The sequence below is a fragment of the Sus scrofa genome, chromosome 4 (assembly GCF_000003025.6).
Source record: "Sus scrofa isolate TJ Tabasco breed Duroc chromosome 4, Sscrofa11.1, whole genome shotgun sequence".
Classification (NCBI taxonomy): domain Eukaryota; kingdom Metazoa; phylum Chordata; class Mammalia; order Artiodactyla; family Suidae; genus Sus; species Sus scrofa.
In genome coordinates this window covers 9,782,032-9,809,652 of record NC_010446.5, presented here as the reverse complement: position 1 = coordinate 9,809,652, position 27,621 = coordinate 9,782,032, and the positions used below count along the sequence as shown (strand labels likewise).

Below are 27,621 nucleotides of genomic sequence, written 5' to 3'. Positions count from 1 at the left end.
ACACTGCTACTCTAACCATTTTGGTGAGTAATGTCTCTCCCCTGTTTGCAGTTATCTTTTTTTGCTTCTGTGGTTTTACTGTGATGTTTATCCATTCAACAAGCTTTCTTTCTGGGTAGGCATCGGGGTACCAGGACCAGAGACACATCTTGCCCATCTTCTAGAGGATCACAATCTAAAGGGGAATATGGATCTACAAATGGTCAACCACGACCCAATTCGCTACGACCTATAAAAGGCTATAAACGAACATCATTTAGAAACTAGGAGGTGGGGAGGGATTGGGATGGACTGGGAGTTTGGGGTGAATAGATGCAAACTATTGCCTTTGGAATGGATAAGCAATGAGATTCTGCTGTATGGCCCTGGGAACTATATCTCGTCACGTATGATGGAGCATCATAACGTGAGAAGAAAAATCTGCACATGTATGTGTGACTGGATCACCTTGCTGTACAGTAAAAAATTGACAGAACACTGTAAATCAGCTATAATGGAAAAAATAAAAATCATTATTAAAAAAAAAAAGAGGAGAGAAAATCAAGGAAGACGTCATAGAAGAGGTGACATTTGGATTAGGTCCTGGAGGTTGAAGAGAAGGATTCTAGGGAGGAAAGATTATGGAATGTGAGCAAAGCATCAGAAGAATGGCAGTGACCAGTGTGTTTAGTTTTTCAATAATCCAGGTGGCGAGGCTTTGAGACTAGAGAGTAAGTGATCCAATAAGCTGTGTGAGAGAGCTCCGCCTGTAGGCAGTGTGCTGATACCTAAGATGTTTCATCAGGGAAGAACGTGATCAGCAAGACATGACTGAAAAGACAACTGTGGTGGGAGGTGGTGGGGATGAAGAAGAGAGACGGTGTTTAGACGATTTAAAAAGTTGAGACCTGGGTTAATACAGAAGGACCAGAGCATCACAGCACTGATAATTGGGAAGTTCAGAAGAGCATGTGGAGGTAATATGAATAATTGTTTCACGTGTGTGTCTGGGAGGCTAAGTCATTACGAACAACACTATTCTTTTCACCATCTTACCTGGGTGGGTGTAGGAAGAGAAGCCAGCTACAGGGGTAAAGAGTTATGACTTTGATTTGGGGCAAGGTGAATGCACAGTGCTTGTGGATCACTCAGGTGGAGACAACGGGATGTCTAGGTAGCTAGAGGGACAGCAGGAGAATTCTGGGTCTGGAACGAAGAGGTGCTGGTTGACACATCTGAGAAGAGAGGAACCTGCCCAAAGAAGGTGTGCAGAGTGGGAAATAAGAGGACCAAATGGGAAGTCATGGGAGAAGCCAACAGGGCGGAAGAAGAGGCAGGAACAAAGGGAATCTGGGAAATGTAGTCAAATAGGAGAGGGGGAGTGTGTGTCATCTTGGCAGCCAGGGTAAGACATTGTCCACTCCCTCTGCATCGTCAAGCATCATGAGGGCTGGAATGTGATTCCTCCCACAGCCCAGAGTTTTGTTTTTTTACAATACTTGCACAGTTTTGATTTTATGGATCATTTTGATAAGAAATCTCTGCAGGAGTCTGAGATAAGAACAGAAGGTTTGTGCAGAAGCGGGTTCCCAGAGGGCTCTAGGCAGATGGGAAACTTCCCTCCCGAACAGGCTGGAAAAACACTCCCTGACAACACACTATTATTCCTGGGCCCCCAGGGGAGGCAAATGATGAAGGAGCCAGGTGGATAGCTGTGTCAGGTGCTCCCAGGAGAGAAGGGGCCAATTCCAAGGCGGATGTGTCTCAATAACGTGAAGGGAGGAACCTGCCCAAGCAGCCATTGAGAAGGTAGATATCTTGTTCCCAAGCCAAGACAGAAGCAAGTCAGGCAAAGGCCAGTCTGAAAGTTGCTCAGCAGGAGACTCAGATTCTTCGTGGGCTGCCCTCTGGATAGCCTAGAGACCCCTGGGTCGTGTACGCAGCCTGGATGGCTACCCTTGGCTGTCACTGCTGCCTTTGTTCTCTCTCCCCTTCTCTGCACCCCATGGGCAATCCTCCAGCACAGGCCCTCCATGCTACGGGCACTACTCCTACCCCTGTATGTTCTCACAATCCTGGGAGGACGTGAGATCCTTGTTCATCCTTCAAGGCTCAGCTTTCCTTTGGCTTCTTCTAAGACCCCTGCCATAAGGCTAAGTACACAGAACGTGTTCGATAAATACACTTGCTTTTTTTTTTTTTTTGCGGGGAGAGAAGACTCCGTTTCTCTTCCCACCAGCCTTCCTTGGGAAGAGGAGTCCCGCCCACACTCCCAGCCCCTCTGCGTGTCCCCTTGCTGCATCCTCTTCAAGGAGGAGGAAGGGTCAGGGTCCATCTGGGCTGCTGAGTGGACCTGGTTCTTCTTGGGAGGCAGGGTTGCTGTTAAAGGTCGGTGTTTATGCAAAGTTGCAAAGTTCAGACGCCCGTCCTCTTCTCCTAGACCCACTGGGATGCTTCAGAAGCCACAGCCTTGACCTTCCCTGGGGGAAGAGGCTCGGCCATCTCTTCTCTTTGGCCAGACCATCTGTTCTTTTAAGCAAGGAAGCTCCGGTCGCCCTAGGAAGTCCTGAAGGGCACCTCCCTCGTTCCTCTGACCCTGAAGGGCATGCCTTGTACTGGTCTCTCTTAGCATCAGAGTGGTAAGACCGCACGGTGCAGTTTGAAGGTGTAGTGGGGAACGCAGGCAGACATCCAAGCGATTCAGGATGGACACCTTGTGGTCTCTTGACTTGAGCCACATCTGTATTCCAGCTTGTAGCATCGTTTTGCAAAGGCAAAACAAGCATTCTCTTGGAAATGCACAAAACAGATGCTTTCTTGCCCCTTCAGCTCTTGTGCTTTTCTGTAGGCTCTCGGTGGGGTGTCAGGGTAGGCAGGAGGGCTGCGTGGGAGGACCCGCACACAGACCCCACCTGAGCCCCCATCGGATCAGCACTTCCTTCTGGGTTTGCTGAAGCAGAGGAAAGAGGGGTGCTATGGAGAGGAAGTTTGCCTCTCTTCAAATTCCTATGTTGAACCCTAACGTCCAAGGCCCACTGTGATGATGCTCGATGCGCACGTGGGGCTTTGGGAGGTGATTAGGTCATGAGGGTGGAGCCCTCGTGAATGGGACTAGTGCCCTAATAAGAGACCCTAGAGGGCTCCTCCATCCCTTCCGCCACAGGAGGACTCAGTGAGAAGGAAGAGAGAGCTCACCAGACCCTGACTCTTCCGGTTCCTTAAGCTTGGATTTCCCAGCCTCCAGAACTGTGAAAAGTACATTTCTGTTGTCAATAAGCCACCTAGTCTATGGCATTTATTTTTAAATTTTAAAAAAAAATTAAAACAAAATTTTTTTTTTTTTTTTAATGGCTGCACCCAGGGCTTATGGAAGTGTCTAGGCTAGGGACCGCATCCGAGCCACAGCTGCGACCTATGCAACAGCTGTGACAACATCAGATACTTTAACCCACTGTGCCGGGCTGGGGATGGAACCTGCATCTCTGCAGTCAGATTCTTAACCCACTGGGCCATGGCGGGAATTCGGGTGGTATTTTTAATTTTTTTTTTAAATTAAGTAGAAGTCTGAACTAAGGTAAGAGGTGGAAAGGCATTCAAGAACAAAGCCTTGTGAACTTAAACCTGTAGCTCTGAAGCACAACCAGTAACACACCTTGGGCAAGGTAATGAATTCTTTGGAGCATCACAGTTTTAATTTTTTTTTTTTTGAGCATCTTGTGTTAATCTGATAAACCGGGATTTTTAAGTCCATCTCTTAAAGAAAGCTCTGAGGTTAAAGGCAGGATAATAGCACATAATGAGAACCCAAAGAGATAATCATTTTCTTTCTCTATTTGTGGTGAAAACCAGGGCGTTAAAGTCATTTTAAAGACCTATGGGACGAGTATTAATTGCAAGACAGGCTTTCTAAGCAAGGTACTGGCGCTACACATAAAATTCCTCTGGAAACCTCTGCAGCGGCTCCTCAGTGTTCATTTTTTCTGCACACATAAACATTGTAACATTGGGTTGTAACTGTTATCTAATTATAGAGCTACTCAGGCAGCCAAGGGTTCTGAATTCGCTTTTGCATTGCTGGTGTATGTTAGAAGAAAGGAAACCTTTCATTTCTGAAATCGAGCCTGAAAAAGAATGACAAGGGATTTGCAAACAGCTCTATCCAAATCATTTCTAGACATTCAGTTCTAATTATCCTCTGCAGGCTGTCTTTTAAACAGGGTCTGGCTTGGTACCTCAGCATGATTGGAGGTTTGCTGAGGAGGCAGGGATCAGTGGGGATGAGGGGATAGCCTATAACAGCTTGTGGTGCCACAGGAAACAGAAGCTCAGACTGAAAGCTGACATTGGTACCGTGCTTTAGAATCTGCAAAGGGCCCATGAGCCCCATCTTCCATTGGAACCTTGTAGGAACCCTGACAGGTTGGGACTTGTTGCCACTTCAACAGCTGAAACTCTGGTGACTCAGGAAGGGAAAGGCAGCCAGGACTTATCGAAATGGGTATCTGGCTCATTTCTTACAGAAACCTTGGGAAGTTGTTATTCTCATTTTACAGATAAGAACACTGCGGCTTCAGAGACATCAAGGACACACACACAGCTAATAAGATGCTCAGAAAGTATTAAGATCCAGTGCCTCTTCCTCCCTTCCTTCCTTCTCCTTCTTCTTCATCCTCCCTCTCTTGTTTGCACCCTCTCTCTTTTTCCCTTTCCCTCCTACTTCTTCCCTCCCTCCCTCCCTCCCTCTCCCCCCACCCCATTACCATGCATGCAGACTTAGATACACTATCCTATAATTACAAAGGGTATTTTTGGTCTTTCCTGAGTTTCCGCTTCCGGGAGAGGAGCATCTGCCCGCATGTGGAAACTGAAGGAAAAGAGCCAGGCAGACACTGTCTTTCTTTGCCAGGGTCCATTAATTTTTGTTTTGGGGGTTGGGAATTAGGTGTGGTCACATGAACAGAGATTGCCTCATCTGCTAAAAAGTCCATGACAGAAGAAATGCGAGTGAAAGGCACCTACCATCTGTTCGGTTCCAGAGAATCAGAAACGAAGTGAGTTGGGGAGGAAAGGCGCTCCCGGTGAAGCCTGCGCCGTGTCTTGGCCAACGAGCCACTCAATTCCCACCACATGGGGACTGTCTGGTCAGAGCGCAGCTTTGAAGTTTTCTTCGTTTTCAGTTTTTCCTCGTCACTGAGCCAGTGGGGTTGGGGTGCTGGCTGGTATTTCAGTCCCCGTCTTCAGTTTACGCCCCAGATTAGAGACCCCAACCAGCCGGCTGCTGGCCGAGGTGCCATATCTCTTCCGCCTGAACCCAGGAATTGGGCGTCAAGGCGGCTCACCTTCCTAGATCACCCCTCCTGGGAAAGGTGGGACACAGTGACCGCTCCTTCTGTCCCAGTGCCATGCCCAGGCCCTCCTGGGTTCCTCCTCTTTCATCCCACACACCCAGTCAGTCCTGGAACTGTCAACCCTCTGTCCTTAACATCTAGCAAATTCGTCCTCTCTGGTTCACTCCGCTGCCACTATGTCCCCCCTGCTATTTCTCGCCTGGAGTTTTGCAGTTGCCTCCCCACGGTCTCCCCAGCTCCAGACCTCAACCCCTCCTATTCTCATCCGGATCCAGGGTGACCCTTCTAAACACAAATCCCATCATATCACTTCTTGGATTAAAATGCTTCAATAGGAGTTCCCATTGTGGCTCAGTGGGTTAAGAATCTGACTAATATCCATGAGGATATGGTTCGATCCCTAGCCTCGGTCAGTGGGTTAAGGATCCGGTGTTGCCGTGAGCTGTGGTGTAAGTTGCAGATGGGGCTCAGATCTGGCTGTGGCTGTGGCTGTGATGGAGGCCAGTGGCTACAGCTCCAATTTGACCCCTAGCCTGAGAACTTCTGTATGCTGAGGGTGTGGCCCTAAAAAGACAAAAACAAAAAAACCCAAACTTTCAAGAAAGTTTTCTCTGCCACCTGTCACAACTCCTCCAAGAGGCTGCCCAGCCTCTAACCTCCAGAACACCCGGCTCCTCCCCTCCCCTCCCTCCCTCTCCGTCCTCCCCATGACCTCCTCTGGGGAAGTCACCCTGACCCCGCTGTCTCGCTTCACTCCTACAGGGTACCTTATGCTTCCCCTATCATGGGCCTCGTACCTAGTACAGTTGTTCAACTAACTCTGCTTCCCCCCCGTAGACCGTCAGCCTCATCATGTCAGCGACCATGACTTTGCATGTCCAGTGTCCAGCAGAGACTGGCACACAGTGAGTGCTCCCAGGATGTTTGCTGGGAATGTCAACACCCTGTGCTCCAGGCATCCAGGGGGACTGGTTTTCGGTGGACTGTTTTAACAATTAGCCACATGGGAGCTCAAATGATTCCATCTTTGGACAGTGGAAGCTTCTTCAAGGTGGCCTCTGAGCCCTTCAGAGGTGACTAGTAAGCAGGATGCCTTTGTCACTTTCTAGTAGGACAAGCGGTTCCATGCTCCTCTTGCACATTTCCTGTCCCTGTTGAATCACCCTTGTCTCCAAAATGTAAAAACAAAAAACAAAAAAACAAAGCTTGATATGTGACCTCAAGACCACCATCCGGCCCCTACTTATGCTCACACATATTGGGTTGGCCATTCTTTCTAGGACCTCCTGTATTTATATCTGCCATCCAGGATGTCCTCTTCCTTCTCTGTGTCATGTCTCCTTAGATTCTTCTTGCTGTGCAAGTTTCTCAGGCTTCTTCTGTTTTCAATGACCTTGACCGTTTTGTAGACTGTCCTTCAACTGGGATGTGTGTGATGTTTCCCTCACAATGAGGTTATGGGTTTGGGGGAGGAAGACCACGGAGTTTACGTGCCATTGTCATCATCCCTCCTCAACAAGCCTTATCCCTGCTGACAATAACCATCATCAGCTGGCTGAGCTAGGGTTTGTCAGGTTTCTCCATCGTTTCACTCCAGCCATGCTCTACTCCCTGGCAGGAGCCACTTTGAACGTAGCCACACTTGATGAGTGCAGGGCCAAGTGCCACCTCTCTGAGGACAGAGGATCGACATAAATTCTTTGGAATTATTCTTTATGGGAAATTCGTCAATTCTTCACCATTTCTTTATTCATCCATTCAATCATCTATTTCTATCAGTATGAACCTAAGGATATTTATTTTTTTATTTTGGGTTACTATCCAATAGGATTTTATTTATTTTCTTGCTCAAGTTGTTCCAGCTTTGGTTCTCGGGAGCTCTTCCTGCATCCTGCGGACAGATTTCCATCATGGCATGTGTGATAAGGAAAAAAGGTCTTCATTTTCTGGCCCTCCAGGCTGTTTCAGGCTCGTCTTGTGTACTTACTGCCTCAGACATAGAATCAGCCAGTTCTCCAAAGACCCCTGGTTTCTTGTATTGGATACGGGTATTAGAAGTCAAGTTCAGGGCTGTGCTCACTGTCTGATGTGCTTATACCTACTAAGATGTCATTGCTCGTGGGTGTTCTCTGCTGACAGATCGAGGACATGCATATGCATATTCTAATCTGTGTTTATACAGACGTCCTGCCTCTGACAGTCTGTATCTCTAGGAAGCAAAACAAATTCATACTAACGTCTTCAACTCTAGGATTAACTCAAACCCTTTACTGTATGGACCATTCTAGACTTTTCTCCTTGCTTCTCTCTCACCTTCCACACCAACAACAAGAGACTTGACTCCCATGATCTGCCATCCACTTACTTAATTGTTCAACTGCAATGCACACATCCTGTGGTTCAAGTTGTGCACATATTAGAAAGACCTTTATCAACTTAAGTCCAGCACTAACGAGGAGTTCTTTTTGCATTTAGTCCCATAGAGTCCCTCATCTCCAAAACTACTTGGAAAACCACCTTTTCTCCCCACTCCCTTCAGTGAGGTTGTTTCATACTTTCCATACAGTTATATTCTTTGATCATGGTCTGATTTCATAGTGGGGTCCCCTGAACTCCTAAATAATTTTTTTTTCTTTTTAGGGCTGCACCTGTGGCACATGGAAGTTCCTAGGCTAGGGGTAGAATTGGAGCTGCAGCTGCCGGCCACAGCCACAGCCACAGCCATCCCAGATCAGAGCGATGACTGCAAACTACACTGCGGTTCATGGCAACAGTGGATCCTTAACCCACTGAGTGAGGCCAGGGATTGAACCCCAGTCCTCATGGATACTAGTCAGGTTCATTACCACTGAGCCATAAGGGGAACTCCATCCTACATAAGTTTTAAAAATTCATATTCATTAAGCTTCATTCTTTGTGCTGTAAAGTTTTATGGAATATGATAAATGCACAGTGTCATGTTTATACCATTACAGTATCACAGTTTCACCCTAAAAAATCTCCTGGGCTTCATCTATTCAGTGCTCTTCCTACTCACTCCCTTAGTAGTATCCCTGTCCTTTCACCTGGTCTTGATTTTAATTGAGCATTTACATGATTTCATTTCGTTTCCTTTCTTAGGATATCAATCATATTTGCTTTAGTTTTTTTTTGTGTGTTTGCCCTTGACAATATACATTTTAAATTTATCTAGGCTGCCTTTAAATTGCACTGATGCACTTCATGTTTAATGGGGGTACCTTAAAACCCAGCATCCCCAATCCCCCCTCTCGTGTCTGGGATGCTGCTGTCATTCATTTCACTCATTCGTATTTGTAACCACTAAAGACATCGTTACTACTGTTACTTTAAACAGTTATCTTTAAAGAAAAGTATTTTATTTAACGTTATTTATTCCTTCTCTGATGCGCCTCCTTTCTCTCTGTAGATCAAGTGTCTGACCTGCATCATTTCCCTTCAGTCTGAAAAACTTTTTTTAAAAAAAATTTATTGCAGAAAAGTTCATCTGGAAATGCAGTTTTTTTTTTTTTTTTTTTTGGTCTGATAAAGTCTTCATTTGCCTTTCAGTTTTGAAGGTTATAGAATTCTAGGTTGGTGGTTTTTTTCCTTTCAAAACTTTAAATATTTAACTCCATTCTCTTCCTGCTTGCATGGCTTCTGACCAGAAGTAGGTGTAGTTCTTCCTGTTCCTCTACAGGTAAGTAGCATCCATGAACTTCCTCCCCTACCACCTGTGCTCTGTCTTCTAATAAGATTTTCTCTCTGTCTTTAGTTTTCTGAAATTTGAATATGACATACTTAAGTGTGTTATTTGTTTATTTATTTATTGTATTTATCCTGGTTCTAGAATATTTTTAGAAAATCTTCGGCCATTATCACTTCAAAGATTCCTTCTGCTCAGTTCTCCTTTCAAGTCCTATTGGTATCCCAATTATGCATATGTTACATCTTTTCAAATTGTCCCAGAGTTTTTGGATGTGTCGATCTTTATCTTTTAACTTCACTTTTTCTCTTTGCATTTCAATTTGGGGAATTTCTATTGACCTATTTTCAAGCTCAATTCTTTCCTTGGCCTTGTTGAATCTGCTGATGATCCCATCAAGGGCAGTCATTATTTCTGTAACAATGTTTTTGAGTTCTAGCATTTATTCTTGATTCTTTCTTACAGTTTCCATCTATTTATATTGCTCATATTTCCTGCCATGGTGTCTACTTTCCCCATTGGAACACTTGATAGATTAATAATAGGTATTTCAAGTTACCTTTTGGATAATTTCGATGTCTGTGTCATTACTGAGTCTGGTTCTGATGATGGCTTTGTCTCTTCTTTCCTCTTGGTATGCCTTGCAATTTTCTGCTGAAAACTAGTCATATCACATCGGGCAGCAGACACTGAGGTGACTAGCCCTTTACTGTGAGGATGTATATTGATCTGGCTAGTGTTGGGCCATGCTAAGTGTTTGCACTAACAGTATGTACCAGTGGCTCTAGATTCCTCTCCTTTCCTTGTTTTTTTGTCTCTCCTCTTGAATTGAGCTCCCCTAAATACTCATTGGAAAGAGTCCGCGTCTTGCAATTCTTTCAGCCATAGCCCACAAATAGTATGCTGGATTCCTGATGGGGCGAGAAGGTGTGGGGGATGGGGCTTTGTCAATCCTTTACATTTCCTTTTTGATTTTAAAACTATTCTTCTTTTCTACTTTTTATTTCTCTTGTGGCATTATTTGCTGTGTTTATGTGCTCTCTGTTCCCTCTTATTAAGCCTTTATTTCTGAAATGTATCTTTCTTTTATTTGTATTTCCTTTTTGAGCTCTTTCCCCAGTTTCTAAGTTTTCTAATTCTGGTTTAAGTTATTTGATGTCTTGAATCACATTAATCATTTCAGTTCTTTTTGAAATAGTAGGTTAAAGTTTTGATATATGCTACAGGCATGTCTTTCTGGAGTGCTTTCATTGTCTCTAAGGATATTAATCTACTTTTAACTCTCTTTTTTTCTTATAATAGCTTAGTGTGGGATTGCTACCAACACATTTTGTTGCTAATTTTTGCATAAAATTAACTTTATTGCACATTCGTAGAGATGTGGTTGAGGATAGTTTATATATGTATATATTTAACTCCAAAGAGCTTTCTTTAGTTGCTTTCACATAGTATGCAAAACACGTGGGCTAGATTTCCTTTCTACTTTTCCTTGGACCCTCCCTCTTCTTCGGTCCTCAAGCTCTTATTGTGAATAATTTTGATCCCATTCACGTCATTTTTTACAGGACCCTATCCTGGGAAAGAGATTTGGCTGGTCAGTTCTGGGAGTTCATGGTGCCTTATTTATTCATTTGTTTATTTATTGTTTTTGGGCTGCCCCACGACATAAGGAGTTCCTGGGCCAGGGATCAGGTCCAAGCCACAGCTGCAACCTAGCCAACAGTTGCCCTAGTTGCCCACAGCTAGGGCAACGCTGGGTCCTTAGCCACAGCTGCGATCTACACTGCATCTCATGTGGCAACTCCAGGTCCTTGGCCCACTATGCCCAGTTGAGGATAAAACCTGCTTCCCAGCGCTCCAGAGACACAACTGATCCCATTGTGCCACAGTGGGAACTGCCATAGTGTCTTTAAAAAAAAAATAATAATTATGTTAAAGTTTTATTTATTTAACTTTTAAAGCATGACTGAAGAAATGCTTTTGCTTTAACCATGAAGTTTTCTTGGTTATTCTTGGTAGAGAATACTTTTTCTTTCTTTACAGTCCTTTCTAGCCTTTATCTACATACATAGCATTTACATAGTTGTAAACAATGTCTGGAGAGCTTCGTGTTCTAGTTCTTTAATATTTCATGAACATTCTTCTTGCTTTTTATAGTCATACCCGTCATTTTAATGGCTGTCCCATTCCATAATTCATTTAGCAGTCATAGTTCATCGTGTCTTGATGGGGGGTTCCTTGGCGGCTCAGTGGGCTGAAGATCTGGCACTGTCATTGCTGTGGTGTGAGTTTGATCTCTGGCCAGGGAACTTTCACATGCCACGGATGTGGCCCAAAACAAATGAACATAGTATCTCAATGATTCCGACTCTTCAGACCTACTGCTGACATTTTTGCTCACTTGATGTTGGATTGGGCAAACCCCCTCCCACTTTCAATTGCTTTTGTAATTTGGCCATGGCACATCCAGTAAACAACTGCTGGTGAAAGCAGCTCTTTTGTTTCCAGATATGACCGATGTCTACTTGTTTCTTTCCAATTCCTTCCACATAGATGCTGATATCAGACCAGTCTTGGAGCTCCTGGGAGATGGTCACGACCCATCATCCCCTTTTGAAATTTACGAGGCTACCACATCACCTATTTTTATTGTAAATATGGTCCTTGGGGCTTTTGCTTTTGCTCTTTAGTTGCTCAGGTATATAGGAATTCAGAGAAATTCAGAAATATACTACTTCGGCCACTATCTTCCGGGAATCCCCTTTTTCCTGCTGCTACTATCCCTGCTAATCTGGAGAAGTCAAGCATTGCCCATCCCTGACCGCTAGTTAATGTGAACACCTTTTCTTCACAGATGCATGCTACAACCTCCCTTAAAAACTTTCAGGGCCTCCTTCCTGCTCCCTAAAGCAACTCTAAAATCGTTTAACACAGCAGGTGGACATGGAACTTCTGCTGCCAGCTCCCTTTTCAGCCTTGGCGCCCATCACATCCTCGCACAGAATCTTTGCCCTAGATGCTTCCATTTACTCACCATGCTACAAACACGAGGGAGTTCACATCCCCGTGCTTCTGCCTGCACTGTTATCAAAACTGGGAACCCTCTTCCCCTCTTCCTCATCCTACTCGGCTCAAAACATCATTCCTCTGCCAACTTTCCGTAAACTACTGAGTCAGGATGAATCACTGATTTTGGCACAAGACAGTTGAGTAATTAAAAGCACAGACTGTCTCTGTGTTTGAATCCCAGCTCAGTCATTACATAGATGGGGATTCGAATGCTGCCGCACTTATTGGTCATTTTGGATTCTTCACTGAGACTGTCTGTGCAAAGGATTCAGCACTTTCCTGGCATATAGTAAATGCTCAGTGATTGGAAGCCACTACTAACGTCCCTCTCTCCCACAAAATTATGTGTTAGAGGATGCAGCCTTCCTCCAGCAAAATAAATACCCCCTCAGGGGCTAGCAAGCTGCTTTAGGCATTTAACGACATTAGATATTTAACTAATAACTGTTGATGTTATTTTTAACCGCACAAAAGGGGGAGATTCCTGGTACATTTAGGGAGAAGGGAATTCACCTGAGAAAAGAGGTAGGGGTTACCTTACAGGACAGGAGAGGGCAAAAACACAGCCAGGAATTCCCTTGTGGCATAGCCGGTTAAGGATCCAGTGTTGTCACTGCAGTGGCTTGGGTTGCTGCTAAGGCGCAGGTTTGATCCCTGGTCTAAGAACTTTCATATGCCATGAGTGCAGCCAAAAAAACTGGCCATCAGACTAATCCAGAACTAGATTCGAATGCTGGCTCTGGCACAAGACAGTTATATTATACGTCTTCATCTAAGAGCGTGTTGAGTCCAGGCTGTGGACCTAGACATCCTAGGCTGGAAGCCAGGCTGTAACATTTTTCAACTGTAAGACCTTGGGCAACTTATTTAATTACTTGGAGCCTCACTTTTCTCCTCTTTAAAATGGGGCTAACGACAGCACCTACTTCATAGGGTCACCATGAGAATTAGCTGTGTTCTTGTATGTAAAGCATTTGGATCAATGACTGGCCACATGTAGGTGTTTGTAGTATTATTAAAGGGCCACTTTTGCTGACCCCGGACGCTAAGAGATGCTGCATCTATGAACAACAAAGGGGTATTAACAAAGGAACAAGCTAATGGTGGCTAAAGGACTTCTACTTAGTTCTTGCATCCATGGGTGCAGTGTCAAACAGAGGGAGGCCTATTTTGATTTTGGCTGTTGTTTTGAGATTGGGAAAAGCTCTTGCCTTGGCAGAGTAATGAGATTATTCTGCAGAGTAAGAGAACCAAGAACAGACACTGATATCGTCACACATTTTTGTATGAACGCTGGATCCCCTTCCTGCAAATGCTCATCTCTTGAAAAGGTCAGCGGCCCGCTCCAGGTGAGGGGCCATCAGGTCACAAAGACATTTCACCCAGTAACTTAGTCCTTGCATATTTACCTTGAGGAAGGAAGCAAACTTTGTATTGCCGTGATAAACAGGAGGACGATAAATGCACAGACCAAGTTTGATTTGAATACTTCATCCCTCATTTGAGAATACTGCAATTAAAAAAAAAAGAGAGAATGATTTACTTTGCAGTAAAGTTGGGCTTTAGGAAAAGTTAAGTTTTATCAGTGCTTAGAACTGGGGCAGGGGGCACATCAAGGCATTTAAATGTGTATATTTAAATTAAGAGGCATCCATACTTTCACAAAGCATTATCTCCATCCCTCCCACCAACCTTCCAGTGAGAGCACAGGGGTAAATACAATTCCCATAATATGAGAAAAAGAATATATACATATGAATAACTGGGTCACTATGGTGTATAGCAGAAATTGACACAGCACTGGAAATCAACTATACTCTACTTAAAAAAAAAAAAAAAAAGGCAATGGGAGAGGCATTTAGCACCAGCTTATAAACCAGTTCACCTTCTACCTCTGAACCAACATCATTTTAACGGAAATAAAGAGCACACATCCATATAGGCAGCAAATCAAAAACTCACACTGACTCTTCATGAGTAAACGTGAAGTGATTTAAGGATCTTGCCCTATTTCTTGTTCGGTTTGGGGACACAGGGAAATGTTTGGACAGAGAGTCTTTCTGCCTCCTTTTTCACAAAAAACAACTGAGGAATAAATTCATAGACTCTGAGAATAGAAAATGGCCAAGGAACTCTCCAGCAAGGGCAGCCCTTTCATTTCACACCAGAGAAACCAAGACTGATCGACCAATATGCTTGATTCCTTTCTCGTGTCTGCTCGAGGTGGCCCTGGGGAATGGTGGTAACTTTATTTTGATTATCCAGAGTACTCGGTAATTTCATTGTCCAGCCTTAAAAGCTTCTGGAAGGTCAGCACTGAATGTGTATGTACTCGCTTTAGTCCTGCCTAGTTTCCTGAACCATCTACGCGTCACCAAACTGAGGAAAGGGTCCAATTCCTTCAGCAGGAAGAAAGGATTTTTAAAACTGAAAAAAAATGGTGATTTGAATTTCACCATGATTTTATAAAGGAAACCAATAAATAGGGCTATCACATCTCAGGCTCTGTGTCCCTTGTGCCAAGAGAAGGCTTTGGTCAGGTAAATGAAATAATAAAATGAATTCAACTTGGTGGTGGTATGGGAGTCCCATTCAATGGCTATATAATTTTTACTCTCTTGCCTACTTCTTTTTTTTTTTTTTTTTTGTCTTTTGTCTTTTTTGCTGCTGCTGTTGTTGTTGCTATTTCTTGGGCCGTTCCCGCGGCATATGGAGGTTCCCAGGCTAGGGGTTGAATCGGAGCTGTAGCCACCGGCCTACGCCAGAGCCACAGCAACGCGGGATCCGCGCCATGTCTGCGACCTACACCACAGCTCACGGCAACGCCGGATCGTTAACCCACTGAGCAAGGGCAGGGACCGAACCCGCAACCTCATGGTTCCTAGTCGGATTCGTTAACCACTGCGCCACGACGGGAACTCCTCTCTTGCCTACTTCTTAGTGTGATTTGGTTTTAGACTGAACTCCCTGCTCAGTGTCATGGCTAAAACTTACCATTTTGCAGAATGGTACTGACCTGTAGCTGGTGAGCTCCATGGGGAAGAGACTTCGCATTCATTGCTATTATAGGGCAATGCTTTTTCTACTCCCTGGTGTTAAGGCCCCTGCCTGTTTGCTGACAGTGATCCATGTAGAGGGACCTGGGAACATGCCCCTGAATTATCACTATGGCCATCCTCGCTCCCGATTAAGCTACAGAAAACCCACCTTACTGCTCGTTCCCAAGAGCGCTGACTGAAAATAGGGCACCATCATGCCAGCTTGACAATAAATGAGTTAGCCATAAAGTGGTTAATTCAAGGAAATAGAAATGTCTGAATTCCTTCTAACAACCAATCGCACAAGGTCTAATTATTTTGCCTTGGCTGACTGATTTCAAACCAGCTTGGTTATGTAGTTTGATAATGAGATCTTAAAAACAACAATACTAATTTCTCATGCAAGTAATCTCTCTCGATCCTCTTCTTCATCTTCATCCTTGTCATCCTCTTCATTAACTCGTCATCACTGCCATCATCTCAGCATCTTGGAGTCCTAAGGGACCACTTCCTTCAGGAATCCTTTCCATAACATCCCGGATGGCTACTCAAATGCCTGCTGATTGTCATCAGGGGATGCTTTCTGCTTTGCTGGTAGGAATGGGTGTCTTTTCTCTGCGCTGGGGCCAGGCATCCTAGGGTTTCAAACACCCTCAGCTTGAACACTCCCAGTTCATTCCTTTGCAAAGTATTCCTTTCCATGTGGGGCTCACCCTCGCTGTGAAAAGATTCTTTCCTATAGGTCCCAAGTCTGAGTCTTAGACTCCTTTCCTGAGCATTTTAACTGAGGACTTTAAAAAGTCAGATAATCATTTTTTATCTAGACTAAGGTTGCACATGGTTTTAGGTTGTGCATTTTCTTCAGATGGAAAGCTGGTTGGTGACAAAGTAGGAAGACTTACTTTGCCTCCAGACCTTTGGCTCTGTCAGGGTTCCACTGTGAGCAAAACCAATTCCTTTTAACCTTGCTTTTCTTATCTGTCAAAGGGGGGATTAATACATAGGTTTTGCAATGGTATTCCATTTTGTTGTATTTTATTATGCTAGAATTTAATAATGTATTCTATTATTTTCATGCTTGAATTCCAGTGCCTAGCACAATCACATAAAGGAAGAATCTTTTTTAAAAAATAATATTTGTGAAGATGGTATCGTTCAAATATAAAATATTGGGTTTCATGATGGAGTGCATTGTTACTCTGGAAATGCAAAGGAGACAGAACTATGGAAAGAGAATCCCTAATTGGCTCTGGATGAAAGGGTTGAGATGGAGTGGTAACTCATTTCACTTCCTCTTGCCTTGTGAAGGTCTGAACATCCTGGTTCACAGCTATATTAAGTTACACGTACTCGGCTTCCTGCCATAGTTAAGACTCTTTACCTTGCCTCTGTTCTGTCCTCATTTGGCCCCACTTACTTTATATCTTAGTGGAGAGCATGGACTAACCTAGAGCTGCACTGCCTGGATCTGAACCCCTGATCCTATGCTAGCTATGCAACCTTGGACGGATTTATTAAGTTTTCTATGCCACAGTTTCCTCATCCAGAAAATGAGCTTAATAATAAAACGATCTCATATGGGTTGCTGGGAGAATGAAATGAGTTAATATACGCAAAGTGCTTAGCGTAATGCTTCTAGCACATAGTAACCTTATGTAAGGGTTTCCTGTAACCAATTAATTGCCATACTTGTTATCTTTTTGAAGCCCACTTTTCAATCACAGTGTTGTCTTCTATTTCTCTGTGCAAAACTATGCCTTGTACTTAGTAGAGTCCCCTAAAGTGTGGCTGACTGATTGATCCATCATGTTATAAAGGGTCCTTTTAAGGGGAATTATAGTCTCGTATGCAGTCTTTTAGGAAGAGACTCTGCCCTTATTCCTTCCCTTGCTTCCTAAAAGATCTTCCACCAGGGGGAGGACGTCTTCCTTCTCCAGGGACCTTTAGGAAAGGGGTCTTGGATTTGGCCGCTGGGCCTTTATAATTCACTGAGTCCTTGGTCTGCAAGAGGACTTGGTGATTACATATGTTACAAATGAAGAATTTGAAAATCAGACATGGAGAAGAGCTTGTCAAGGTCAGGTATGTGGTTGGTGGCAAAGTTCAGACAATAAGCCACACCTCTTGACTCCTTTTGTTTTGTTTTTTGTTTTTCACATCTCTTGGCTCCTAGTGGAATGTTTGTTGCACTAGACCACTGTGTTTGGGCAGGAAATACCTGAAGACAGTTACTGAGCCAACTATAAATGAGATTAATACCCAATTAAAAAAGCTGTGCCATGTAGAACCAAGTACAAATGTTTCCTTTGAGAACTGGGATTAGAATTTTTATTACAGTTACCCTTCTGTATCCATGGGTTCTATAGCAGCAGATGCAACCAATCATAAATCAAAAATATTCATTAACAAAATTCCAGAAATTTCCTAAAAGCAAAACTTGAATTTGCCACTCAATGGAAACTATTTATGTAGTATTTACAACAATTTACATAGCATGTATACTGTATTAGGTATTACAGGTAATTTAGAGAAATGAGAGGATGTATGTAAATTATATGCAATTACAGTGTCATTTCACATAAGGGATTTGAGATTGTGGATTTTGGTATCCACGGGGAGGAGGGTCCTGGAACCAAAGTCCTGCTGATACAGAGGGACGACTGTATGATTAATTTTCAGTTTGTAGGGCTTTGGTTGAGTCTGGTCAAATCTACAGTACCAAAGTGCATAATAATGAGTGATTTCTTGTGCAAAGTAAGTGACATGTGACATGCTTTATGTGGACGATCTCATTTAGTGATCACAATAGCACTTTAAAGAAGAGCCTATTTATCATATTCCCATTTTGCAGATAATGAAACTGAAGATTAGAAGAAGTGAGTAAATCAACCAGGACTTTACAGACTGCAGGGACTGAATCCAAAGGGTGCAAGGCCTCATTGGCTGCAGCGTCTGCTGCAACTTTGCTACTTTCAAGGTAAAATCATCTTCAGAGGGTGCATGATTGTCCTGGTATATTTCAAGGATGTGGTTTACAATATAAAGAAAGAAAATGTGTTAAAAATTTGCATGGAGTTCCTGTCTTGGCTCAGCAGAAATGAATCCGACTAGGAACCACAAGGTTGCAGGTTCGATCTCTGGCCTCGCTCAGTGAGTTAAGGATCTGGCGTTGCCGTGAGCTGTGGTGTAGGTCGCAGACGTGGCTCGATCTGGCGTTGCTGTGGGTTTGGCATAGGCTGGCAGCAACATCTCTGAGTGGACCCCTAACCTGAGAACCTCCATATGCCATGGGTGCAGCCCTCAAAAGACAAAAGACTAAAAAAAAAAAAAAAAACCTTTTTTTTTTGAGTCTAGCAAATCTATACTAGAATGAAAGTGAAGCATGATCTGGGCAAAGAATGGACCTTAGAAACACTCCATGAATTAGCTTAATAAATGGGCACTGCTGCATTTTTGCGATTAATGCATGGGTCCTCAGCACAAATCTATGCACAGTAAAGAATCCTTTTCTGAAGGCCTCGATGGGTGAACCGAAAACAGGGAAAAAAGTAAAAGATACAGTGGATTTCATGAAATGTAACAGAATCATTGAATGATTAAAAAAATTGTTTTAAAAATGAAAATGTCCTACATGATTTGATCAGGTTGAGACTTGGGTTCCTTTCCAAGGAAGTAGGGCAGGAAGAGCTTGTGTTCCGTTTAGTTCGTGTCTGTGGATGTTGGCCCTGTATTCTCTTGAAAGGCATCTTCATAAATGAAATCAGAGCTATCAGAATCTATAGGTTCCTAGATCTGTCATAAGGGAGCCTGGAGCCCAAGTATGATCCCACAAGGAAAAGCCCGTTCTAGATTCTCTATCTGCAGAAGTGCGGCCAGGGCAGCTAGTTTGCAGAGGGGAAGGACAGAGCTTCTAATTTATGTTTCTTTGCCTGAGTCAGGTCTGAAAAATCTTCCTGGGTGAGTCAGAGGGAAATCACCCCACCCTTCTAGATGCTTCACTTTGATTATGAGCTAATAAAAGGTAGTGACGAATTTCGTACCTCCCTCTAAGTTGTAGAGGCTGCTTCTAAACAAAGCAATAATCTAGTGCATTGTTTAAACTGAGACTTATCTTTTTTTCAAGTGTGGATGTAGACTGAAAAATGTGATAGGTAGAGTGGATTTTATTAGTCACCTTGGTCACTCCTATTCATGCCGATTTCGCTCAGTTAAAACCCCTCAGAAACGAGCCATTAACTCCTGCCCGAATGTTCCCTCACATGAAAGCCCAGTCCATCTGCAGATAAATCTAGTTTGAAGGAAGATAATTTTCTAGCACATCTCTCATTAATATAAATTAATATTTTTTTTTTTTTTTTGTCTTTCTTTTGTTGTTGTTGTTGTTGTTGCTATTTCTTGGGCCGCTCCCGCGGCATATGGAGGTTCCCAGGCTAGGGGTTGAATCAGAGCTGTAGCCACTGGCCTACGCCAGAGCCACAGCAACGCGGGATCCGAGCCGCGTCTGCAACCTACACCACAGCTCACGGCAACGCCGGATCGTTAACCCACTGAGCAAGGGCAGGGACCGAACCCGCAACCTCATGGTTCCTAGTGGGATTCGTTAACCACTGCGCCACGACGGGAACTCCTAATATGTTTATTAAAGAAGAAGCTCAACTGGGACCGTCTGCTCATTTTGCCCCAGCAAATGAAGGACTGTAAGCTTTGTTCTGTTTATGTCTTTTTTTTTTTTTTTTTTGCTATTTCTTTGGGCCGCTCCCGCGGCATATGGAGGTTCCCAGACTAGGGGTCTAATCGGAGCTGTAGCCACCGGCCTACGCCAGAGCCACAGCAACGCGGGATCCGAGCCGCGTCTGCAACCTACACCACAGCTCACGGCAACGCCGGATCGTTAACCCACTGAGCAAGGGCAGGGACCGAACCCGCAACCTCATGGTTCCTAGTCGGATTCGTTAACCACTGTGCCACGACGGGAACTCCGCTTTGTTCTGTTTAGAACATTAGGATTACTCTAAGGACGGGGCTGATGACCTTTAGGTTGAAAGAATCATAATTCTGTCATACTTCACTGCATTATTACAGATGAAATTGGTATCTCTGACTCTGAAGATGCTGGCTCTGAGGGGCTGGAGCTAGCTAACTGGTCTGATAAAAAGATACCAAGTAAGGAGTTCCCATGGTGGCTCAGCAGTAATAAACCCAACTAGTATCCATAAGGATGCAGGTTCCATCCCTGGCCCAGCTCAGTGGGTTAAGGATCCCACATTGCCATGAGCTGCCGCGTAGGTTGCAGACATGGCTTGGACCTGGCGTTGCTGTGGCTGTGGTGTAGGCTGGCAGCTGCCACTCGGATTTGACCCCTAGCCTGGGAACCTCCATACGCTGAGGATGCAATCCCCCAAAGAGAGAAAAAGATACAAGTGAAGTTGCCCTTGGAATTCACAAAATATATAGCATGGTAATAGCAGAGCACCCTTAAATTAGACCATTTAGGTGAAAGACATAATTGCAATAAAAAAGCATGAAACTCATCTTCAAAAATTTTATATTTTGAAATAGATTCTATTCCCTAGCTTGGTGTCTAACCAAATTACTCTCGGGAGCAATTCTGTGAGTGACAGCTGTGTCTGAGGAAGGTCTCACTGGTCTACTTTTTTGGAAGTAATGTGACCTTTAGACAAAGGCAGATGTCCTCATCTTTAATAAACTCATGAGCAATCATGCTAATATATATTAAAGATGGACAGCTTCAAAAGAGTGAGACTGGGAGTCGTCCCCATCCCCCCACCACCCAGAATGACAGAAGACCCCTAATGAGAATGTATTATCACTAATGTATTTTGATAATATGTCATGGCCTTCCGTGGTAGGGGGATGGCCTGTGATATGAGAATTGCAAGCAGAACTTTACAAAGCTTCCAAGCCACCAACCTCCCAGCTCACCCTCCTCCAAATCTCCCATCCTCAGGAGATAAGACTCTTCCTTTTCTTGATGGGACCAGAACCCCAAGCCATGGTGAGGGACTGAGAGGGAACACTGTCCGTCTACTCCTTGCCTGGAAGCCCCTAGTTATAGGTGATGGTGACGTCCACACTGGCAACAGCAGCATTACTTTAAGGACTGAGCTGATGACCTTTAGGTTGAAAGAATCATAAATTCTATCATTCTATACTACATCACTACAGGTGAAATTGGTACTTCTGACTCGAAAAATGCTGGCTTTGTGGGACTGGAGCTGGCTAACTGGTCCCATAAAAAGATAGAAAGATACAAGTAAAATGGCCCTTGATATAACATCTGACTACCCAGACAGGCATTCCTAGCAGGAATTTTACAGGATAATATTAAAAATGTAAAGGAGTCCGGTTTAACTGATCTTTGAATAGGAATGGTTTTTTCCCCTCAGTCTCTTTGAAATCTATCTGAGGGCGGTAGCTTAAATCTTACTAACCTGAGCCTTATTACAGCAGTAAAACTCAATAACCTGAGCCTACAATAGAACAATTCCTTCAAAAATAATTTAAAAAATAGGATTATAAAATGATCTGAAAGGGCCTGATTCAGAAAAATGAGAGAGAACACCAAAGACCGTTTAGTTCGATGTTCAATGTTCCCACCCTCTGTTCTAAACAAGAAATGAAATGGTTCAACGAATTCCGAACCTCTCCAAAAAAAAAAAAAAAAAAAAAAGCGTTTTTCTTATTACCTAATTCTAGATTCCAACATCTAAATCCATCAGATAATGCATTCCTTTGCCTAGCCTTCTTTGCTTTGCTGAAATTCCTCCTTAATTATTTTAGTCCGCTCATTATAACTCCAATAGGAGTTTATGGGAAGAATAAACATTTCAAAGTTTGTGATACATTTTTCCCGATATTTCCTAAGTCTTCCCTTAGCCTTGATTTTTCTCTATAAAGGATGGGGAAACAGTGAAATTCTGAACATAGTTAAGAACCAGTTTTCGGGAGTTCCCGTCGTGGCGCAGTGGTTAACGAATCCGACTAGGAACCATGAGGTTGCGGGTTCGGTCCCTGCCCTTGCTCAGTGGGTTAACGATCCGGCGTTGCCGTGAGCTGTGGTGTAGGTTGCAGATGCGGCTCGGATCCTGTGTTGCTGTGGCTCTGGCGTAGGCCGGTGGCTACAGCTCCGATTCAACCCCTAGTCTGGGAACCTCCATATGCCGCGGGAGCGGCCCAAGAAATAGCAACAACAACAACAACAAAAGACAAAAAGACAAAAGACAAAAAAAAAAAAAAAAAAAAAAAAAAAAAAAGAACCAGTTTTCCTCAGCCAAAAAAATCTTCTAAAGGTTTCCTTGTGTGACAAATCCTTGTTTTTAATGTGGTTATTGACAGAACAAAAGTACTATTAAATAAATGTTTTGAAAACATCAGCGCAGAACTTGGTTCACAGCAAGCACTATCTATGGGCCACAGAGTGTGTACTTGGTTAGTACACGACTTAAATGATTCTGTATTTATTCTGGTACCCTGCCAGAGGGTACAAGACACATTAATTCAGATTGCTCCCACCCACCATTTTTAATGAGGTGGTTCCTCTAAAAAAAGTTCCAGAAGCGTAAGATTTATTTTAAGTAAGGGTTTAACCTCACCCAGAATTGGACTGGCATAGACCTCACCAGAAGGAAAGGAAAAAATAACTATTGCATTTATTCAAACTTCTATTATGTGAATATTACTTTATCTAACTTTCATACCAATCCAATGAGGGGCAGGTACTATGACCACTGTCATCCCACTGAAATCAAACACCTGTCCTGCACCGGCCGGCCAGTACCTAGCAGGAACTGGGTTCAAGTCCCATCTGCTCAGCAGTCAAGCCTATATTCTTTCCTCTGTCTTTTAGCAAAGACCAAACACTTGTGCGATAAATGAAGCTTTTGCGTGTGTGCAGCGGTGTCCGTCTGAGTGATGGGAAAGCTGTATCCACTTGTCAGAATCCAATACTGATCTGTAAATCAGTCACCCCTCCATTGCACCCACATCTATTTCCAAGGTGGGATCTGAACCAGGGTCTGTTTGATCCTAGAGCCTGAACTCCTGAACTTCCTGAGCATTCCTTTAAGGCCTGAGGCCATGTTGGCTTTGAGTATGGACCCGGGACCTTCTGATGTGACCTGATCTTCGAAGGCATGAAGTGAGCTACTAGTCCGAGCCCTACTGTGCAGCCAAGGACAGAGAAAGGTGGCTGACAACTCAGGACAGCGGAGTCCTGGAAGGGTTTTCTCAAAATGTAGGTCCCCCTGCAAAACAGGAACCTTGGGTGCAGAGTCATGGACAGGTACCTCCATTTTAAACAAGAGCGCTAGGTGGTCCTCAAGTTTGGAAACTGCTAGCCCGGGACAAAGAGATTTTACATTGCTTAAATTTCTAACAGTGACAAAGGAGGTCTGGATTTCTCAAAGAAAAATTTTCAGAATTTAACAGAAAGATATCAGCATTGAAAGAAGGAAATCTAATCGTCATTGATATGGTTTAGCCCACTAAACATAAAACAAAGCACCCCACAGCAAACATAGATTTTCAATCAATGTTGAAGCAAATATTAAACATATCTGAATTTTTTTAAAATTAAAAATTTTTTTGGTCTTTTTAGGGCTGTACCCACGACATGGAGGTTCCCAGGCTAGGGATCTAATTGGAGCTGCAGCTACTGGCCTATACCACAGCCACAGCAATGCCAGATCTGAACAGCGTCTGCAACCTACACCACAGCTCACGGAAACGCTGGATCCTTAACCCACTGAGCAGGGCCAGGGACCAAACCCACATCCTCGTGGATACTAGTTGGGTTCCTTACCACTGAGCCACAACGGGAACTCCCAATCGTATCCTAATCTTTATCCAAGGTGAGGAAGTTGCCTTATTCTGGAGTGATCACGCTGTTTTTATAACACTAAGCTGAGTGAGGTTGCTCCAGATAGGTGCTTCTATTGTGTTAAGCCCTCTTCAGGCACTAAAAGTTTGCGACGGTTTCTCTGGCTTGGAAACATCTATAAGTAATTATAATTAATTGCCTTCCCCATCCTAAGCTTCATTCAGAGCCTTGTCCTAAGAGAGAGATAAAGGCTAGAGGCTGAAATATCACCTTCCTGTAAGTTTTGTGGGGTTAAGTTTTTCACTATATAAAGAATACACATAAATCAATAAAATAGAAGTGAGCATCACAATAAAAGGTGACGATTAAGACAAATGTTCCAGTCACACAATTAAGATAAATGTGCAATCACAAAAGAATATAAAGACCAAAACATAAACAGAAAGACATTCAACCTCAATAAACATTTTTTTTAGATGGCAGGAAGATGCTGCTTTTATCTTATCAAGTTGGCAATTTTTAAAAAGCATAGGCACAATTTTTTTTTTTTTAGGGCTGCACCTGCGGCATATGGAAGTTCCCAGGCTAGGGGTCAGATTGGAGCTGCTGCTGCCAGCCTACACCACAGCCACAGCAACTCAGGATCTGAGCCGTGTCTGTGACCTACACCACAGCTCACGGCAACGCCGGATCCTTAACCCACTAAGCAAGGCCAGGGATCGAACCCTCAACCTCATGAATCCTAGTTGGGTTCTTTAACCGCAGAGCCACGAAGGGAACTCCCAATATGCACAATTTCTGAGGGTGATTTCCAAATGCCCATCAAATTTTTTAAAATGTGCATCCTCCTATACCCACAATTTTACCATAAGAAAATAATTAGACATGGATGTGCGATTTAACTATGACAAAGGTCTTTGCAATGCAGATTTCACACTATCTTACAAGGCACAATGTACAAAATGGTCGCATTTTAATAGAAAAGTTGCATAGGTAGTATAAAGAATCACACTCGTGAGACTCGCCTGGCAGATGCCAAAAGGTTAACAGTGACTGGCACAGTGAATTGTGCCATCACAAGGGATGTCCTTTTCTTCCTTTTGCCTTATATGCTTGATATAAGCTTTTGCTAGTGAAAATGCATTAGTATTTTTTAGAAAGAAAAAAATCCAATATGATTCACAGTATTTGACAAACATGTGCTTCCTACATCTCTTTATCATAGATCTAGTGTTTGTTTGCCCTTGAAATCTGTAAGCTCCCTGAGGGGAAATTTGGGCCAGAGGCTAAAGGAGGGCAGAGGACTCTTCTGCAAAATTTGGGAGGAGCTGGAGGGAATCTTTCATGACTGGATTAGGCACCCCTCCCCCATTCTGGGATTTTCCCAGCATCCTCACGTCCTGCGAACCAGTCATTCTAACCTGGCCAAGGTTACACTTGTCACCCATGTGATTTTTTGAGTGGAGGAAGTTCTATGAATAATTACATTGAGAAAATGGATCTAAACCAGGACTGACTCAGGCAAACCAGGACATGTGTTTATCACGACCAGAGGGAGTTCACAGCCTCATAGCACTGATGGCTGAAAGCTACTAGGAGCTGCCCAACCCTCTCACTTCACAGATGAGAAAACCCAGGAACAGAGAAGGAAAACGTGCTGCTGAAACTAGGCTAAGGCACAGGAGCCACGAGCACACTCTCCTAAAGCTTAACTCTAAAGATTCCTCTGTGTGGATGTGTGCCATGAGATGCCATGGCAGGAAGTCAGTGGAATTTTACAGTTGTTTCTCCTGAAACGCCACTGCCAAGAGATGAATCGAAACCAACCCGTGTCTTTTGGTTCTTAGAATTCACAAAAAAATATCCTGGGACCAGCTGCAGAGGGCGAGGCAATGTCCTCAAACATTCTTGACCTGAGTCTTCATTCATTCACCAAGCCTTTATGTAACACCAGGAGGCGTATAAAAGTCTCATTTCACATGGGTAGATATGCTAATTTTTATAAGCTAATGGAACCAGGAAGTGTCCGGATGACATTTCAAAGGGGTTTTTGTATTTTCCAATTCACTAATTAAGGTGGAGAGAAACTTGTTCATATATCTGTATAGTGTTCCGAGTGAAGCCTTTTCTTCCCTACCGAATTTCCAAGGGTAAAATCATTGTTGATATTTCCATTTTTCCTTTCAGAAAACACACTTTCATGATTCAAACTTGCTCCTGAGAAGCAGGGTAGGGCAGTGCAAAGAGAAAAGGCTTTGGAGTCACAAATACTACAAATATGTCAACAAATCTAAGAGGCACAATTTTTATCCTGCCTTTTAATATCTGAAATCAGAAAGTATCTAACTACCTATGGAGTCTTAAAAGCTTGAGTTCTTCAGGGAGGTTTGTGATGGCTTTTACTGACCACCAGGGGGCAATATGAACCTGGGACCACTCTAAATGAAGTTCACTGCCTGACATTTTTTTCAGATCACACTCAGGATGTGAACTCAGATGGCCAAACTCTGTATGCGGGTTCCATTTTGGAGTTCAATTTCTTGGAGAGGGTTTTTCCCCCTCATCTAACCAACACAGGTAGAGGCACATGAGTTTCATCACTGACTCTGTCTCCTAGGTGGAATTTTTCTGTTCATTGTTACCGTGAGGGTACGAGCACAGCTTATGATGTGTTTTTTCTTAATGCTGCATAGACAATCAAGCACCTCATAGCTGATGGTCAGTGAAATATGGCCACCTGACTTGGGGACCTATGACCTCTGCTCAAGCTCTAGGAGGCTCACTTTTCTCTCTGTAAGGGGGATAGTAAGGTCTTGCTGAGGAGGCAACAGACCCATATACAGAAAGCGCAGGCACAGGTACGATGCAAACTGATACTATTTTCTAATTCTACAATCCTATGAATTTGAGGGCCCTGTTTTTATTCTGGTGAAGCTTCTAGAACACGTTTACTTGATCTCTCTTCCAACCCCCTGGAAGTTCAAAGAGGATGAAGATGGTGCAGGGTAGAATAACCAACAAGGTCCTACTGTATACAGCACAGGGAACTACGTCCCATCTCTAGGGATAGACATGATGGAAAAGAGTAACAAAACAAAAAAAAAGAATATACATACAGGTATAACTGAGGTACACATATTGCAGCAATTGTGTGCAGTATGTGCAGCAGCAATGGGCACACCATTGTATCAACTACACTTTAAAAAAATTGAGGTTAAAAAAAAGATAGTGCAGGAGTTCCCGTCGTGGCGCAGTGGTTAACGAATCCGACTAGGAACCATGAGGTTGCGGGTTCGGTCCCTGCCCTTGCTCAGTGGGTTAACGATCCGGCGTTGCCATGAGCTGTGGTGTAGGTTGCAGACGCGGCTCAGATCCTGCGTTGCTGTGGCTCTGGCGTAGGCCGGTGGCTACAGCTCCGATTCAACCCCTAGCCTGGGAACCTCCATATGCCGCGGGAGCGGCCCAAGAAGTAGCAACAACAACAACAAAAGACAAAAAGACAAAAAACAAAAAACAACAACAACAAAAAAAGATAGTGCAGGAGTTCCCATCGTGGCCCCGTGTTTAATGAATCCGACTAGGAACCATGAGGTTTCGGGTTTGATCCCTGCCCTTGCTCAGTGGGTTAAGGATCCGGCATTGCTG

The 27,621-nt window shown here is 43.7% G+C and overlaps 1 protein-coding gene across 3 annotated transcripts in view; it reads right to left on the bottom strand.

Moving 5' to 3' along the window:
• The window catches only part of ADCY8 (adenylate cyclase 8), a 221,668-nt gene that overhangs the window by 57,413 nt on the left and 136,634 nt on the right, over nt 1–27,621 (bottom strand). For all 3 annotated transcript variants that reach the window (XM_021088905.1, XM_021088903.1, XM_021088904.1), the window contains one exon: nt 13,509–13,609. In XM_021088905.1, the coding sequence (XP_020944564.1) occupies nt 13,509–13,609 (101 nt within the window). The remainder of the gene's footprint in view (nt 1–13,508; nt 13,610–27,621) is intronic.